This window comes from Melopsittacus undulatus, chromosome 11, assembly GCF_012275295.1.
Source record: "Melopsittacus undulatus isolate bMelUnd1 chromosome 11, bMelUnd1.mat.Z, whole genome shotgun sequence".
Lineage (NCBI taxonomy): Eukaryota > Metazoa > Chordata > Aves > Psittaciformes > Psittaculidae > Melopsittacus > Melopsittacus undulatus.
Genome location: NC_047537.1, coordinates 14,204,328 through 14,220,729, shown reverse-complemented (window position 1 = coordinate 14,220,729; position 16,402 = coordinate 14,204,328). Strand labels below are relative to the sequence as shown.

The 16,402-nt window shown below is 54.1% G+C and overlaps 4 protein-coding genes and 2 non-coding genes across 7 annotated transcripts; 3 read left to right on the top strand and 3 right to left on the bottom strand.

Annotated features, from left to right (window-relative positions):
• Positions 1-420: 420 nt before the first annotated feature.
• Positions 421-1,174, bottom strand: LOC101876712 (beta-keratin-related protein-like). 2 transcript variants are annotated; one of them, XM_034067843.1, is made up of 2 exons: positions 1,153-1,174; positions 421-899 (listed from the first exon to the last, which is right to left on the bottom strand). In XM_034067843.1, the coding sequence occupies exon 2, from the start codon at positions 876-878 to the stop codon at positions 558-560; it is 321 nt and encodes a 106-aa protein (XP_033923734.1). In that variant the 5' UTR covers positions 879-899; positions 1,153-1,174; the 3' UTR covers positions 421-557. The 2 variants fall into 2 exon arrangements, with proteins under 2 accessions (XP_033923734.1, XP_012983274.2); XM_013127820.3 differs by having other exon boundaries at positions 1,120-1,172.
• Positions 1,175-4,244: 3,070 nt separating this feature from the next.
• LOC117436821 (beta-keratin-related protein) lies at positions 4,245-4,691 on the top strand. Its single transcript, XM_034067888.1, has one exon. The coding sequence runs from the start codon at positions 4,245-4,247 to the stop codon at positions 4,563-4,565; it is 321 nt and encodes a 106-aa protein (XP_033923779.1). The 3' UTR covers positions 4,566-4,691.
• Positions 4,692-5,901: 1,210 nt separating this feature from the next.
• Positions 5,902-5,983, top strand: TRNAS-GCU (transfer RNA serine (anticodon GCU)). Its single transcript has one exon. It is a non-coding gene; the product is annotated as a tRNA-Ser (tRNA).
• A 4,317-nt stretch (positions 5,984-10,300) lies between these two features.
• Positions 10,301-10,382, bottom strand: TRNAS-GCU (transfer RNA serine (anticodon GCU)). The gene has a single exon. It is a non-coding gene; the product is annotated as a tRNA-Ser (tRNA).
• Positions 10,383-12,274: 1,892 nt separating this feature from the next.
• On the bottom strand, positions 12,275-12,938 carry LOC117436822 (beta-keratin-related protein-like). The gene is made up of 2 exons (XM_034067891.1): positions 12,870-12,938; positions 12,275-12,616 (listed from the first exon to the last, which is right to left on the bottom strand). Exon 2 carries the CDS (start codon positions 12,593-12,595, stop codon positions 12,275-12,277), a length of 321 nt encoding a protein of 106 aa, XP_033923782.1. The 5' UTR covers positions 12,596-12,616; positions 12,870-12,938.
• Positions 12,939-14,985: 2,047 nt separating this feature from the next.
• Positions 14,986-16,373, top strand: LOC117436817 (beta-keratin-related protein-like). The gene is made up of 2 exons (XM_034067853.1): positions 14,986-15,009; positions 15,941-16,373. The coding sequence occupies exon 2, from the start codon at positions 15,962-15,964 to the stop codon at positions 16,280-16,282; it is 321 nt and encodes a 106-aa protein (XP_033923744.1). The 5' UTR covers positions 14,986-15,009; positions 15,941-15,961; the 3' UTR covers positions 16,283-16,373.
• Positions 16,374-16,402: the final 29 nt, after the last annotated feature.

Below are 16,402 nucleotides of genomic sequence, written 5' to 3'. Positions count from 1 at the left end.
TTGTGGACCGGCAATCTTCATTGCCATGGGATGTCAAGGGCAAAAGAGGAGGCTCTCTCAAGGCCAGAAACTATGGAGAAAGCCATAGCTTTAACAAGGACAAACGCTTCTGGGTACTCTGCTGGTTGGGACTGGAGAATAGGGAAGGAGGAAAGAAAGATGACTCTTGTAGAGGTGATTGATGCCTGATGACTTTATTGAGATAATCAAGGGAAAATGGAACAGATGAGAAGTTGAGCAATGCATTTTGGAGGCCAAGTAAATCTCAGGTAAGAGGTGCCAAGCGAGGGGAGAGCAGAGCAAGAGAAGGGAAGAGAGAGGATTCCTGGGGAGTGAGAGAAGGGCAGCGCAGGCCCCTTCCTGCAGGCAGAGCGGTCGGAGCTCAGCTCCTCTCCAGAAGAAGAAGGATATCAAGGTATTTGATGGGGAGCAAGACGCAAAACAGTGTAAAAGGGAAAAAGCAGAGGTTTCATGAGGAAGAAAGGAGGCCTCAGGGCTGTCTCCAGGGCTCTCCTGGAGGCTGCTGGCGCTGGAGCACGGGCAGCAATGAACGGGCTTCAGCAGAAGAGATTGCCACGTCCCAGAGCCCCGCAGAGCCCCCGGCCCCAGCCAGAGCCCCCCAGCCCCAGGGAGCCCCCAGAAGCGATGGGCACGCTGGCAGCGCTCAGAGAGCTGCCCACAGCAGCCGAGGCGCTGGATCCCACGGCTGTGCTCTGCGGGAAGGAGCTGAGGATCGGGCCCGGCAGCGTCACCAGCACTGGCGGGGGCTGGATGGCAACGCTGGAGTCGGCGCAGCGCAGGACGCACGGCTCGTTGCAGCTGTTGGCAAGCGGGGCTGGGCCGCAGGCAGCGGGCAGGCACGGGCTGTAGCACGACATGTCTGCTGGAGGGAGGAGAGCCTGTGGGACCCACACAGGGAGCAGAGGCCATGAGCTGCCGGGCCCTGTCAGGCGCCAGCTCCGCGCCTCTGGCAACGGGCACTGCCTGGCCAGGGCCAGGGAAAAGCCTTCCCTCTTCCCGCACCATCCCACCTCCCAGCAGAGGGGAGCACGGGGCATTTTCCTGCCTGGAGCCCTGCTCACAAGGACCCCACACAGGACTGGAGCAGTCACCCCTTACCAGCAGGAAGAGAAGAAGGGAGTTCAGACGTACCGAGTTCACCGAGGAAAGCAGGGAAGAGATGTGGATGGAAGGGCCTGGAGTAGAACGGCCTTTTATACGGTGAGCCAGCGCCTCGGGACACGTGGAACACCTGTGTCTTTGTGCAGCACGTTAACAAACAGCAATTTGAGGTTTGCAAAGCACAGCCATGAGATGGAGAATTGTCTCTTTCATCTGAAAGATCTGATTTGCATTTGCCCATTGGGTGAGAGCAGAGCAGTGCAGAGCGCTGCTGATGAAGGGCACTTGCCTGGGTCACCTGTGGAAGGGCGGAGGCTGAGGAACACTGATTCTGCAGGGCCACCGAAGGGCTCAGTAACCAGCCAAGCCCTGGCTGGATGCCTTTCTCAGTGAGGGACATAGAAAGAAAGGAACTCAGATCCCCAGAGGTGGTTGGAAGGTGAAGGTCAAAGAAGGACCCTTGGTGGGATGGCGAGAAGCACCATTGTGTGAATGATGGGGCCACTGGGAGCATTCCTAGAAGTGGCCTCAAAGCAAGGATAAAAAGGTTGAAGGGGGAAAGGTCTTGCTGCAGGGCAATGTGTCATTTCTCAATCCCAAAATTCTCATTCCCAAAGTGAGTTGTCAGCCCCAACGGTGCCAGCTCAAAGGGGCAGAGCAGCAAACCCATGGGCATTTGCCTGAGGGTGCTTTTCACTTTGGGTGTCCTTGCCCGGCCTGGGAAGGACGTGTCCTCTGGTGCCTGCAGTTCAAAGCAGAAGGCTTCCTGGGGAGCAAGTGTGGGCCTGTGGTGTCCGCTTCCTGCCCTCGGGCGTTCTCACACGGATGCTGAGGCAGGTGGATGCGTGTGCCCTCTCCAGCCGCCTCAGCTCTGCTCAGGCACAGCCAAGGCCGAGCTCCTCATGGCACAGGAATGGCTCCCACCCTTCTGCATCCAGCTGCGGGGCAGGGGCAGGGGCAGGCCAAGCAGGAGAGCAGCCCAGGCACGGTGCTCGCTGCCTGCCTCCCCTTGGTCTGCGCTCCGGAAACGACTCTGAGTGGGAGCGTCAGGGCATGTCTGTGCTGTCCTCCTGTGGCTGCTGTTTCACACAGGAGCACAACAGGGTTGCAAGGAGTCCCCAAGTGTTTGGGCAAGACGCTGACATTCCTGACCACACCGTACCAAAAGCTGCGTGTCTGCAGGAACGCGGATGTGAAGCTGTACCTCTGCACATCTGAAGCCATTTCCCCCAGAGCCCCTGGTGCCAGGGCAAGGGTGATTCACCCCGAGCTGGAGCTGAGCTCTCTCACAGTGGCTCAGCACTTTCTGGTGACTGCTGCTGCCACCTTGCAATTAAAGGGCCCTGAAGGTGCCCATCTGTCCCTGAGCTGGCCAAAACAAGCCGGACCCTGCGGGTCAAGTGGCCTGAACAAGCCTCCCTCCAATGATGCAAAGAGGAGCGTTGTTTTCTTTAGCAAGAGTGTGCCGACGCCAACAGGTCCACTTGGTGATGGTCACACTCAGGCATGAGTCAACAGCTCCTTCATCGCTCTCCAGGACATGTTGAGCCGTTGCTTCTACTCGGGAGAGGGTTTCCCTCCCAAGCTCAGCAGGGCTTTGTTTCAACATCACCTCCCAACCACGCTGGCGTTCCCAGTCCCCTCAGCAGAGCAGCCATCCTGCAGGGGCCTGCCTGGGCTCTGAGCATCTCCATGGCCTGCAGGCACTGGTCTTGCTCAGGGTCAGCCAGAGCCCACCAAAGAGAGACCCTTCTGAGTGCCCTCCACGCTTGCTCCACAGGCAGAGTGCTAAGTAAGCAGCGGCCACGTTGCTCAGGAAGGGCAGGACCTGCACAACACCCAGTCATGGCTTCAATCTGCCCCAAGGCTTCAGCAGCACCTGGAATGGGACCTCAAAGGAGGGCTGGTCTGCGGGAGAACCACAATTGCTATCAACACAGTGACAGGAGTGATTTTTCCAGGATGAAAAGGGAGCCAAGCATTTCAAGCAGAGGACGCATGTCTTTCATCTTCCAGCCCAGCTCTGAGAAGCCAAAATTGCCGTTTCTCAACATGCTTCGTGTTTGGGTCATTTTTCAGCTCCCCTGGGGCTCTGGGCTGCAGTATAAAAGTGGCCCAACTGCCAGCTCCTCCATCCTCTCCTCGTGCCTTCCTCTGCTCCAGGAAGTTGGTAAGTCTTACTTCATTTTGCCTCTTGTCTCCCTGGTTGGCAGAACAGTTTTTTGGGGTGAGAGACTCCCTGGTTCTTGGTGAATGGTCTGGCATGTGGATCAGGACATTGGTTGGTCTCTTTGTCAGCCGGGGTTCTTGCCAAGGCTCATGTCCTGCGGCCAGCACCGTCTAACCGATGACAGGGCACTTCCTCCACCATCCACAGTTCAGCAATGCTGCTTTTGCACTAGTGGCAGGATGAGGAGCTCCCTCAGCAGAGCCGGTCCCACCATTCACGCCTTCCTCCGTAGTGGCTGCTGTCCTCAGGAGCCTGTTGTGTTGTGCCCAGCCATGTCCCCTCCTGAGAGCAGTGGGTGAAAGGAGCCTGACCTGGCAAGACCAGGGGGCTCAAGGGCAGGGCGTTTGGCTGTGTGAACAAATGGGTGCTGGTACAAGGGCTGATGGCCAGGAAGTGCAGAGCCAATTCCAAGGAGAGGGATCCTCTTGATCTGCAATAGAAAATCTTCCCCTGCCTAAGGCCACAGCGTCAAGGCTGTGCTCAGCCCATCTGGAAAACCCAACATCCATATTCTCATTTGGGGAAGGGCTTCACGAGGACTCTCTCTGGGGGCCCTCCCCACCAAGCCTTCAAGAGCAAGCAGTAGGATTGCAGTGAAATCCCCTTGGGGCCTGCAGACATCCCCTGGAGCACCCAGAGGCAGCAGAGCAGCTGGAGGGGGACTGCTCCAGTCCTGTGTGGGGTCCTTGTGAGCAGGGCTCCAGGCTGGAAAATGCCTCGTGCTCCCCTCTGCTGGGAGGTGGGATGGTGCGGGAAGAGGGAAGGCTTTTCCCTGGCCCTGGCCAGGCAGTGCCCGTTGCCATAGGCGCGGAGCTGGCGCCTGACAGGGCCCGGCAGCTCATGGCCTCTGCTCCCTGTGTGGGTCCCGCAGGCTCTCCTCCCTCCAGCAGATATGTCGTGCTACAGCCCGTGCCGGCCCGCTGCCTGCGGCCCAGCCCCGCTTGCCAACAGCTGCAACGAGCCGTGCGTCCTGCGCTGCGCCGACTCCAGCGTTGCCATCCAGCCCCCGCCAGTGCTGGTGACGCTGCCGGGCCCGATCCTCAGCTCCTTCCCGCAGAGCACAGCCGTGGGATCCAGCGCCTCGGCTGCCGTGGGCAGCTCTCTGAGCGCTGCCAGCGTGCCCATCGCTTCTGGGGGCTCCCTGGGGCTGGGGGGCTCTGGCTGGGGCCGGGGGCTCTGCGGGGCTCTGGGACGTGGCAATCTCATCTGCTGAAGCCCGTTCATTGCTGCCCGTGCTCCAGCGCCAGCAGCCTCCAGGAGAGCCCTGGAGACAGCCCTGAGGCCTCCTTTCTTCCTCATGAAACCTCTGCTTTTTCCCTTTTACCCTGTTCTGCTTCATGCTCCCCATCAAATACCTTGATCTCCTTCTTCCTCTGGAGAGGAGCTGAGCTCCAACCACTCTGCCTGCAGGAAGGGGCCTGCGCTGCCCTTCTCTCACTCCCCAGGAATCCTCCCTCTTCCCTCCTCTTGCTCTGCTCACCTCTCGCTTGGCACCTCTTACGTGAGATTTACTTGGCCTCCAAAATGCATTGCACAAGTTCTCATCTGTTCCATTTTCCCTTGATTATCTCAATAAAGACATCAGGCATCAATCAGCTCTGCAAGAGTCATCTTTCTTTCCTCCTTCCCTCTTCTCCAGTCCCAACCAGCAGAGTACCCAGAAGCGTTTGTCCTTGTTAAAGCTATGGCTTTCTCCATAGTTTCTGGCCTTGAGAGAGCCTCCTCTTTTGCCCTTGACATCCCATGGCAATGAAGATTGCCGGTCCACAAGTGCAACGAGGTGGATGGCTGGGCGCTCCGTGGCTGTAACAAGAACTCTTGTAGCCTGGCAAGGGTAGAGAGCAGCGCTCCGAGATCTGGATATTTGGGAAGACCCCGACTGTACCCGGAGCACTTCTGAGCTGAGCAGGCATTTCCTGACAACCTGAAATAGAACTGTTGTGGAAGGCACACAGAGCCGAGGTCAGGATGGAACTGATGGCTAAAGCCAATCATCTTATGGCCCTGCAAGTAATTGTCCCAGGAGAGAGACACTTTGGGCTCTCCTGGACTGCACTGAGCTGCAAGCAGGTGGCTCCCTCTGAGTGGGGCACCCCTCAGAGTTCATAAACTCTCAAGGTTACATTCACTGCACACAGCGTTGGCCAGGTCTGAGACTAAGATAGGAGCCAGGTGCACCCAGGCTCCGTCGGGAGTTTCAAAAACAGGGGGCATCTCTTCTGTACCTCAGGACTCAGCAGCAGGGTCTCCCTTACATCTTTATGCCTTCAGGCCCTGTATCAATCCGCTTCAGCTTGGTTTCACCTCAATTTCCCTCTCTACACTTCATCTATGTAATAAGTAGTAGAGTGAGCCTTGCCATCAAATTCTGTCCAATCATGACTTATTTATAAACTGCTCTTGCTAATACCTTTGACGGTCATTTTTTGAGAGACCCTAAACCAGTCGTTTTCCACCACACTCTCACACGTCAAACAGAATAAAGAGCCACCAGAAGCAGCGGCAGCTGTGGCAGTATCGGCATTAGTAGGAGCAGCAGGACTGACACTGATTAGGTGGCCGAGTGGTGAAGGAGATGGACTGCTAATCCATTGTGCTCTGTACGCGTGGGTTCGAATCCCATCCTCATCAGTCAGCTCAGTGTGTGCCCCAGATAAGGCTTTGTTTTGAGATGACAGTGGCCTGGAGAGATCTTGCAAGGTTTTCAAGTGGCTCTGCACACACCTCAACCTCTTCTGCCTGCACCTAGGCAAGAGGAACGAGAAGGGAAAGAAGGGACATCCACAAAGTCACAGGAATCTCACTGCCTCCTTGATCCATGCAATGATTCCTTGATTCCTTTATCGTCTGCAATGATGAGAGAGCAAAAGACCTGGGAAGTGTTTTACAAGAACAGGTAGCACAGGGAGGTTCTTGGGATTCAGAAGCATGGGTTTATGAAGGAGAAATCACCCTCACCAATCTGATAGTCTTCTAGAAAGAAGTGACTAGCCTGATGCAGAAGGGAAGAGCAGTCGATGTTGTTTACCGTGCCTTCAGAAAAGCTGAACAGGCGATAGGATCAAAAAAGAAAATTCAAGTAAAGCACTTCCTGTCAGATAACATTTGAAGTAAGATTTTGTTGTGAGACATTACTCTTACCTGTTCACAGAGTCTCAGAATTGCTGGGGATGGAAGGGACCTCCAGAGATCCTTTAGTGCCAGCCAACTGCTCCAGCAGGCTCACCTTGAGCTGCTTGCTTAGCACATGATCTAGTTGGGTTTTCAGCATCTCTAAGGATGGAGCCTCCACTGCCTCTCTGGGCAACCTCTTCCTCTTTTTAACCCTCCTCACACCAAGATTTGCTTTCAATCTCACGTGTTTAATTTGTGCCCTTTACCTCTTGCACTTCTCGTTAGTACTGCTGGGAAGAGTCTGGCTCCCTCTTCATCTTCTCCCATCAGGTAGGAGAAGAATCCGTATTCCCACAGCACTCACAGCCTCCTCTCATACTTGAGACACACAGCCCTTAACCAGTTGTGTGACAAAGCAGGGATCTGCGGAAAAGACCCGTGTGGAGGCAGGAGAATGCAGCAGTGAAAGGCAGTGGAAAGATGCACTGGAAAACAGGCTGTTTTCTGGAAGGATGAAGGAAGCAGAGCTCCAGATGAGGAAGGTTATTTACTTTCGAGAAGGATGAGTATTTCCTTCCCAGCTACCTCAGGAAAGGAGTGCCCATGCAGACTTCACAAAAGCAATCCTTGTGTGAATAGATAAAGCTTTCCCAGATTTCTAAAACGTTACATCTTACCATTAGAATTGCACTTTAAAATCAGGCATTGATCCCTATGCACTCTCCCCAAACACCTCATTGACTCAGAAAGTGGAAAGAAAGGCTACACTTATTCACTGTCCTACAGCTACCAGGGTTTGAGAGCTTTGATTTAAGTGTCTGAAGGAAGGACACGGTTTTCAGCTCAGGAAAAAACCCAGCAGGTTTCACAGCTTGGCTTGCATTGGCTTCAGGTGTTTGTGGAAAGACTTGTGAACCTGTAAGAGGAGACAGTGGTTACAAGCAGATCAGGCCTCATCTTTAACCCATTTTAGCTCTTCTCATCTTGCAGTGAGTTTTTAGGCTAAGGAAATCTGATTCAGAGGCACTCTGGAGGTGTAAGACCAGCCAGCTAACTCCTGTATTTGAGTGTCTGTGCGACACAAAGCACGAGAATATAAAGACCCTCCCGAAGAAAAGAGCCTCCCCACTATCTTTCTTATAAGAAAAGAATGCAAGGTATCTCACATCCACACAGACCATGTGGCATTTTAATTAAAATACAAATAGAAGTCTCCTAGGAGGACTAATGAAGCTCCTAAGCCCCATTGACTTCAGGAGCTAAATAAAATGGAGCAAGTTCTGCTGGGATTCAACTGCAGCTGCTGTCTCTTATTAGCCCATCATAGGATGGCTCAGTATTCTTCTCATGCTGAAAATAAATAAGCTCACAGGAGGGGATTTCCACTGAATGTGACCAATCAGCCTGCTACCAAGGCAAAGAAACCAACACAGGCTGAGAAACAAAACTCAATAAAGCAAGAAAAACTGAAAGCATGTGGAATAACAGAAGGAAGAGCTTGGCCAGTCAGAAACAAAGTTCAAATCACTGTCACCTTTGGAGAATAAGCTACCCAATACTAAACTGTCCTCATTTCAGCTGGGATAGAGTTCTTGTTCCTCCTAGTAGCTGAGAGGAAGCAGAGACAGGACAGCTGATCCCAGCTAATCAAAGGTCTATTCCATACCACAGCAAGTCATGACCAGTATAGAAATTGGGGGAAAATCACCCAGAAGTTACCAATCACTGCTCGGGTTAGGCTGGGTATCTGTTGGTGGGTGCTGAGCAATTGTGTTGTGCAGCACTGCTGGGTTTTGTATGTTCCCTTTTTAGTTTCAGATTCTCTCCCCTTGTTGTATCCGTTATTACTATTGTTATTATTATTACTACTACTATTAGTGTTATTATTAACATTATTATATTATTATTATCGCTATTGCCATAATTATAATTATCACCTTTATCATTATCATTATCTATATTGTTTTCATAATTATTACTACTACTATCATTGTTATCCATATTATAATCATATTTATTACTATTATCTATAATTAGTGTCATAATCACACTGTCCCTCAGAGCCAGGGCAGTGGGGGCAGTGGTCCCATTTAGCTGGGGGAGGCTGCAGGGGCAGGCAGTGTGGGGTGGGATCAGCAGCACTCTGAGGTGGGTCAAAGATTGGATCGGGTTGCCCAGAGAGGTTGTGGATATCTTGCACTGTGGCAAGGTGGTGGTGGCAAATGCCCGTGGGGGTGTTTGCAGCAACAGAAGCAGAGCAACTGGCAACACAGAGGTAAACCCATCTGGGCTGCTTCACTGTGGAAGTTATTGCTGCCCAGGTGCAGAACCTGGTGCTGAAGATACACCATGTAGGTGCCCATGTAGCCAAGGGTGGGGCCACTGAGGAACACCAGAACAACTAACAGGTGGATCAAGCTGCTAAGATTGAAGTGTCTCAGGCGGATTTAGATTGGCAATGTAAGGGTGAATTATTTTCAGCCCTGCCAACATAAGGCTGAATTATTTTTGGCACGGTGAGCCCATGACACTTCAGGCCATCAGGGCAGAGATGCAACATACAGATGGGCTCGTGATCGAGGGATGGATTTAACAATGGGCACTATTGCCCAGGTTATTCACAAGTGTGAAATGTGCTGCAATTGAGCAAGCCAAGCTATTAAAGCCTCTTTGGTATGGAGGACGATGGCTGAAGTACAAATATGGGGAGGCCTTGCAGACTGATTATAACACACACCCACCAACCCACCAAGGCAAGCACCATGTGATTACCATGGTGGAAGCAACCACTGGATAGCCGGAAACATGCGCTGTGCCCAACACCACTGCCAGGAACACTGTCCTGGGCCTTGAGAAACAGATTTTCAGGTAATAGCGCACCATAGAGAGAACTGACTCAGACAATGGGACTCATTTCTGGAGCAACCTCATACATTTGGGCCAAAGAGCACGGCAGGTATACCACATCCCCTACCATGCACCAGCCTCTGGGAAAATCAAACAGTATAATGGGCTGTTAAAAACTACACTGAGAGCTATGGGTGGGGGGACTTTCAAATGTGGGGACACACATTTACCAAAAGCCACCTGGTTGGTAAACACGAGGGGATGTGCCAACTAGGCTGGCCCAGGAAAATCAGAGCTTTTACTCCCTGCAGAGGAGGATAAAGTTCCTGTGGTGAATATCATTGGAAATGCTGAAAACCAAACTAGACTACATAGTCCTAAGCAAGAAGCTCAAGGTAAGCCTGCTGGAGCAGTTGGCTGGCACTAAAGGATCTCTAAAGGTCCCTTCCATCCCCAGCAATTCTGAGACTCTGTGAACAGGTAAGAGTAATGTCTCACAACAAAATCTTACTTCAAATGTGTGACAGAAAGAGCTTTACTTGTATTTTCTTTTTCGATCCTATCGCCTGTTGAGCTTTTCTGAAGGCAAGGGGAATAGCATCCACTGCTCTTGCCTTCTCTATCAGGCTACTCACCTCCCTGTAGAAGACTACAAGCATGGTAAGGGTGACTTCTACTTCATAAACCCATGCTTCTGAATCCCAAGCACCTTCCTCTGCTACCTGTTCTTGTAAAACACTTCCCAGGTCTTTTGCTCTCTCATCATTGCAGACGATAAAGGAATCAATGAATCATTGCATGGATCAAGGAGGCAGTGAGATTCCTGTGAGTTTGTGGATGTCCCTTGTTTCCCTTCTCGTTCCTCTTGCCAAGGTGCAGGCAGAAGAGGTTGAGGTGTGTGCGGAGCCACTTGAAAACCTTGCAAGATCTCTCCAGGCCACTGCCATCTCAAAACAAAGCCTTATCTGGGGCACACACTGAGCTGACTGATGAGGATGGGATTTGAACCCACACGTGCAGAGCACAATGGATTAGCAGTCCATCTCTTTCACCACTCGGCCACCTCATCAGTGTCAGTCCTGGTGCTCCAGCTTCTGGTGGCTCTTTATTCTGTTTGATGTGGGAGAGTGTGGTGGAAAACGACTGGTTTAGGGTCTCTCAAAAAATGACCGTCAAAGGTATTAGCAAGAGCAGTTTATAAATAAGGCATGATTGGACAGAATTTGATGGCAAGGCTCACTCTACTACTTATTACATAGATGAAGTGTAGAGAGGGAAATTGAGGTGACAAAGAGCTAAAGGGGATCGGTGTAGGGCCTGAAGGCATAAAGATGTAAGGGAGACCCTGCTGCTGAGTCCTGAAGTTCAGAAGAGATGCCCCCTGCTTTCTAAACTCCTGATGGAGCCTGGGTGCACCTGGCTCCTATCTTAGTCTCAGACCTGGCCAACGCTGCGTACAGTGAATGTAACCTTGAGAGTTTATGAACTCTGAGGGGTGCCCCGCTCAGAGGGAGCCACCTGCTTGCAGCTCAGTGCAGTCCAGGAGAGCCCAAAGTGTCTCTCTCCTGGGACAATTACTTGCAGGGCCATAAGATGATTGGCTTTAGCCATCAGTTCCATCCTGACCTCGGCTCTGTGTGCCTTCCACAACAGTTCTATTTCAGGTTGTCAGGAAATGCGTGCTGCCGTGGTTTAAACCAAATCCGCATAGTTCACTCACTCCTCTCCCTTGCTCCCACAACTCCCAGAGAGTTAGGAAGGAAAATCCAAAGAATGTAGCCCCCACGGGTTCAGATAAGAATTTTTTAATAGCTATGGTATAACATAAATCACTACTGCTACTAGTACTACAAATAATAATGATAAAGCCAATAACAAGTGAAGAGAATACAACACCTCATCAGCCACTGAAACATAACTCACCCCACCCTGCCCAACTGAGCAGCGAATGATACCACCTCCATTCCCCCAGAGCTCCTGCCCTTCTGGGTTTCTCCAGGTTACATCCTGGACATGACGTGCTATGGTATGGAATACCTCTTTGGCTAGCCTGGGTCAGGTGTCCTGTCTCTCCTTCCTCCCGGACTCCCTCCTTCCCCTGCAGAGCATGAGCTCAGAAAAGGCCTTGGACAAACCAAACATTTGAGCAGTAACTCAAAACATACTTGCTATCAGCAACCATTCTCAGCCCAGAAGTCAAAACACAGCACTGCACCAGCTACCAAGAAGGAGAAAAAATGACTGCTACTGCTGAACCCAGGACACCTGCTCAACAGAGAAGTGTTCCGGGTACAGTCGGGGTCTTCCCAAACATCCAGATCTCAGAGTGCTGCTCTCTACCCTTGCCAGGCTACAAGAGTTCTTGCTACAGCCACGGAACGCCCAGCCATCCACCTCGTTGCACTTGTGGACCAGCAATCTTCATTGCCATGGGATGTCAAGGGCAAAAGAGGAGGCTCTCTCAAGGCCAGAAACTATGGAGAAAGCCATAGCTTTAACAAGGACAAACGCTTCTGGGTACCCTGCTGGTTGGGACTGGAGAATAGGGAAGGAGGAAAGAAAGATGACTCTTGTAGAGGTGATTGATGCCTGATGTCTTTATTGAGATAATCAAGAGAAAATGGAACAGACAAGAACCTGAGCAATGCATTTTGGAGGCCAAGTAAATCTCAGGTAAGAGGTGCCAAGTGAGGGGAAAGCAGAGCAAGAGAAGGGAAGAGAGAGGATACCTGGGGAGTGAGAGAAGGGCAGCGCAGGCCCCTTCCTGCAAGCAGAGCGGTCGGAGCTCGGCTCCTCTCCAGAGGAAGAAGGAGATTAAGGTATTTGATGGGGAGCATGAAGCAAAACAGGGTAAAAGGGAAAAAGCGGAGGTTTCATGAGGAAGAAAGGAGGCCTCAGGGCTGTCTCCAGGGTTCTCCTGGAGGCTGCTGGTGCTGGAGCACGGGCAGCAATGCACGGGCTTCAGCAGATGAGATTGCCACGTCCCAGAGCCCCGCAGAGCCCCCGGCCCCAGCCAGAGCCCCCCAGCCCCAGGGAGCCCCCAGAAGCGATGGGCACGCTGGCAGCGCTCAGAGAGCTGCCCACGGCAGCCGAGGCGCTGGATCCCACGGCTGTGCTCTGCGGGAAGGAGCTGAGGATCGGGCCCGGCAGCGTCACCAGCACTGGCGGGGGCTGGATGGCAACGCTGGAGTCGGCGCAGCGCAGGACACACGGCTCGTTGCAGCTGTTGGCAAGCGGGGCTGGGCCGCAGGCAGCGGGCAGGCACGGGCTGTAGCACGACATGTCTGCTGGAGGGAGGAGAGCCTGCGGGACCCACACAGGGAGCAGAGGCCATGAGCTGCCGGGCCCTGTCAGGCGCCAGCTCCGCGCCTCTGGCAACGGGCAGTGCCTGGCCAGGGCCAGGGAAAAGCCTTCCCTCTTCCCGCACCATCCCACCTCCCAGCAGAGGGGAGCACGGGGCATTTTCCAGCCTGGAGCCCTGCTCACAAGGACCCCACACAGGACTGGAGCAGTCGCCCCTTACCAGCAGGAAGAGAAGAAGGGAGTTCAGACGTACCGAGTTCACCGAGGAAAGCAGGGAAAAGATGTGGATGGAAGGGCCTGGAGTAGAACGGCCTTTTATACGGTGAGCCAGCGCCTCGGGACACGTGTGACACCTGTGTCTTTGTGCAGCACGTTAACAAACAGCAATTTGAGGTTTGCAAAGCACAGCCATGAGATGGAGAATTGTCTCTTTCATCTGAAAGATCTGATTTGCATTTGCCCATTGGGTGAGAGCAGAGCAGTGCAGAGCACTGCTGATGAAGGGCACTTGCCTGGGTCACCTGTGGAAGGGCGGAGGCTGAGGAACACTGATTCTGCAGGGCCACCGAAGGGCTCAGTAACCAGCCAAGCCCTGGCTGGATGCCTTTCTCAGTGAGGGACACAGAAAGAAGGGAACTCAGATCCCCAGAGGTGGTTGGAAGGTGAAGGTCAAAGAAGGACCCTTGGTGGGATGGCGAGAAGCACCATTGTGTGAATGATGGGGCCACTGGGAGCATTCCTAGAAGTGGCCTCAAAGCAAGGATAAAAAGGTTGAAGGGGGAAAGGTCTTGCTGCAGGGCAATGTGTCATTTCTCAATCCCAAAATTCTCATTCCCAAAGTGAGTTGTCAGCCCCAACGGTGCCAGCTCAAAGGGGCAGAGCAGCAAACCCATGGGCATTTGCCTGAGGGTGCTTTTCACTTTGGGTGTCCTTGCCCGGCCTGGGAAGGACGTGTCCTCTGGTGCCTGCAGTTCAAAGCAGAAGGCTTCCTGGGGAGCAAGTGTGGGCCTGTGGTGTCCGCTTCCTGCCCTCGGGCGTTCCCATACGGATGCCGAGGCAGGTGGATGCGTGTGCCCTCTCCAGCCGCCTCAGCTCTGCTCAGGCACAGCCAAGGCCGAGCTCCTCATGGCACAGGAATGGCTCCCACCCTTCTGCATCCAGCTGCGGGGCAGGGGCAGGGGCAGGCCAAGCAGGAGAGCAGCCCAGGCACGGTGCTCGCTGCCTGCCTCCCCTTGGTCTGCGCTCCGGAAACGACTCTGAGTGGGAGCGTCAGGGCATGTCTGTGCTGTCCTCCTGTGGCTGCTGTTTCACACAGGAGCACAACAGGGTTGCAAGGAGTCCCCAAGTGTTTGGGCAAGACGCTGACATTCCTGACCACACCGTACCAAAAGCTGCGTGTCTGCAGGAACGCGGATGTGAAGCTGTACCTCTGCACATCTGAAGCCATTTCCCCCAGAGCCCCTGGTGCCAGGGCAAGGGTGATTCACCCCGAGCTGGAGCTGAGCTCTCTCACAGTGGCTCAGCACTTTCTGGTGACTGCTGCTGCCACCTTGCAATTAAAGGGCCCTGAAGGTGCCCATCTGTCCCTGAGCTGGCCAAAACAAGCCGGACCCTGCGGGTCAAGTGGCCTGAACAAGCCTCCCTCCAATGATGCAAAGAGGAGCGTTGTTTTCTTTAGCAAGAGTGTGCCGAAGCCAACAGGTCCACTTGGTGATGGTCACACTCAGGCATGAGTCAACAGCTCCTTCATCGCTCTCCAGGACATGTTGAGCCGTTGCTTCTACTCGGGAGAGGGTTTCCCTCCCAAGCTCAGCAGGGCTTTGTTTCAACATCACCTCCCAACCACGTTGGCGTTCCCAGTCCCCTCAGCAGAGCAGCCATCCTGCAGGGGCCTGCCTGGGCTCTGAGCATCTCCATGGCCTGCAGGCACTGGTCTTGCTCAGGGTCAGCCAGAGCCCACCAAAGAGAGACCCTTCTGAGTGCCCTCCACGCTTGCTCCACAGGCAGAGTGCTAAGTAAGCAGCGGCCACGTTGCTCAGGAAGGGCAGGACCTGCACAACACCCAGTCATGGCCTCAATCTGCCCCAAGGCTTCAGCAGCACCTGGAATGGGACCTCAAAGGAGGGCTGGTCTGCGGGAGAACCACAATTGCTATCAACACAGTGACAGGAGTGATTTTTCCAGGATGAAAAGGGAGCCAAGCATTTCAAGCAGAGGACGCATGTCTTTCATCTTCCAGCCCAGCTCTGAGAAGCCAAAATTGCCGTTTCTCAACATGCTTCGTGTTTGGGTCATTTTTCAGCTCCCCTGGGGCTCTGGGCCGCAGTATAAAAGTGGCCCAACTGCCAGCTCCTCCATCCTCTCCTCGTGCCTTCCTCTGCTCCGGGAAGTTGGTAAGTCTCACTTCATTTTGCCTCTTGTCTCCCTGGTTGGCAGAACAGTTTTTTGGGGTGAGAGACTCCCTGGTTCTTGGTGAATGGTCTGGCATGTGGATCAGGACATTGGTTGGTCTCTTTGCCAGCCGGGGTTCTTGCCAAGGCTCATGTCCTGCGGCCAGCACCGTCTAACCGATGACTGGGCACTTCCTCCACCATCCACAGTTCAGCAATGCTGCTTTTGCACTAGTGGCAGGATGAGGAGCTCCCTCAGCAGAGCCGGTCCCACCATTCACGCCTTCCTCCGTAGTGGCTGCTGTCCTCAGGAGCCTGTTGCGTTGTGCCCAGCCATGTCCCCTCCTGAGAGCAGTGGGTGAAAGGAGCCTGACCTGGCAAGACCAGGGGGCTCAAGGTCAGGGCGTTTGGCTGTGTGAACAAATGGGTGCTGGTACAAGGGCTGATGGCCGGGAAGTGCAGAGCCAATTCCAAGGAGAGGGATCCTCTTGATCTGCAATAGAAAATCTTCCCCTGCCTAAGGCCACAGCGTCAAGGCTGTGCTCAGCCCATCTGGAAAACCCAACATCCATATTCTCATTTGGGGAAGGGCTTCACGAGGACTCTCTCTGGGGGCCCTCCCCACCAAGCCTTCAAGAGCAAGCAGTAGGATTGCAGTGAAATCCCCTCAGGGCCTGCAGATATGCCCTGGAGCACCCAGAGGCAGCAGAGAAGCTGGAGGGGGACCGCTCCAGTCCTGTGTGGAGTCCTTGTGAGCAGGGCTCCAGGCTGGAAAATGCCCCGTGCTCCCCTCTGCTGGGAGGTGGGATGGTGCGGGAAGAGGGAAGGCTTTTCCCTGGCCCTGGCCAGGCAGTGCCCGTTGCCAGAGGCGCGGAGCTGGCGCCTGACAGGGCCTGGCAGCTCATGGCCTCTGCTCCCTGTGTGCGTCCCGCAGGCTCTCCTCCCTCCAGCAGACATGTCGTGCTACAGCCCGTGCCTGCCCGCTGCCTGCGGCCCAGCCCCGCTTGCCAACAGCTGCAACGAGCCGTGCGTCCTGCGCTGCGCCGACTCCAGCGTTGCCATCCAGCCCCCGCCAGTGCTGGTGACGCTGCCGGGCCCGATCCTCAGCTCCTTCCCGCAGAGCACAGCCGTGGGATCCAGCGCCTCGGCTGCCGTGGGCAGCTCTCTGAGCGCTGCCAGCGTGCCCATCGCTTCTGGGGGCTCCCTGGGGCTGGGGGGCTCTGGCTGGGGCCGGGGGCTCTGCGGGGCTCTGGGACGTGGCAATCTCATCTGCTGAAGCCCGTGCATTGCCTGCCCGTGCTCCAGCGCCAGCAGCCTCCAGGAGAGCCCTGGAGACAGCCCTGAGGCCTCCTTTCTTCCTCATGAAACCTCCGCTTTTCCCCTTTTACCCTGTTTT

Excerpts from the sequence above, each read along its gene's own strand:
- LOC117436821 (XM_034067888.1), top strand. The coding sequence starts at position 4,245 with ATGTCGTGCTACAGCCCGTGCCGGCCCGCTGCCTGCGGCCCAGCCCCG.
- LOC117436822 (XM_034067891.1), bottom strand. The coding sequence starts at position 12,595 with ATGTCGTGCTACAGCCCGTGCCTGCCCGCTGCCTGCGGCCCAGCCCCG.
- LOC117436817 (XM_034067853.1), top strand. The coding sequence starts at position 15,962 with ATGTCGTGCTACAGCCCGTGCCTGCCCGCTGCCTGCGGCCCAGCCCCG.
- LOC101876712 (XM_034067843.1), bottom strand. The coding sequence starts at position 878 with ATGTCGTGCTACAGCCCGTGCCTGCCCGCTGCCTGCGGCCCAGCCCCG.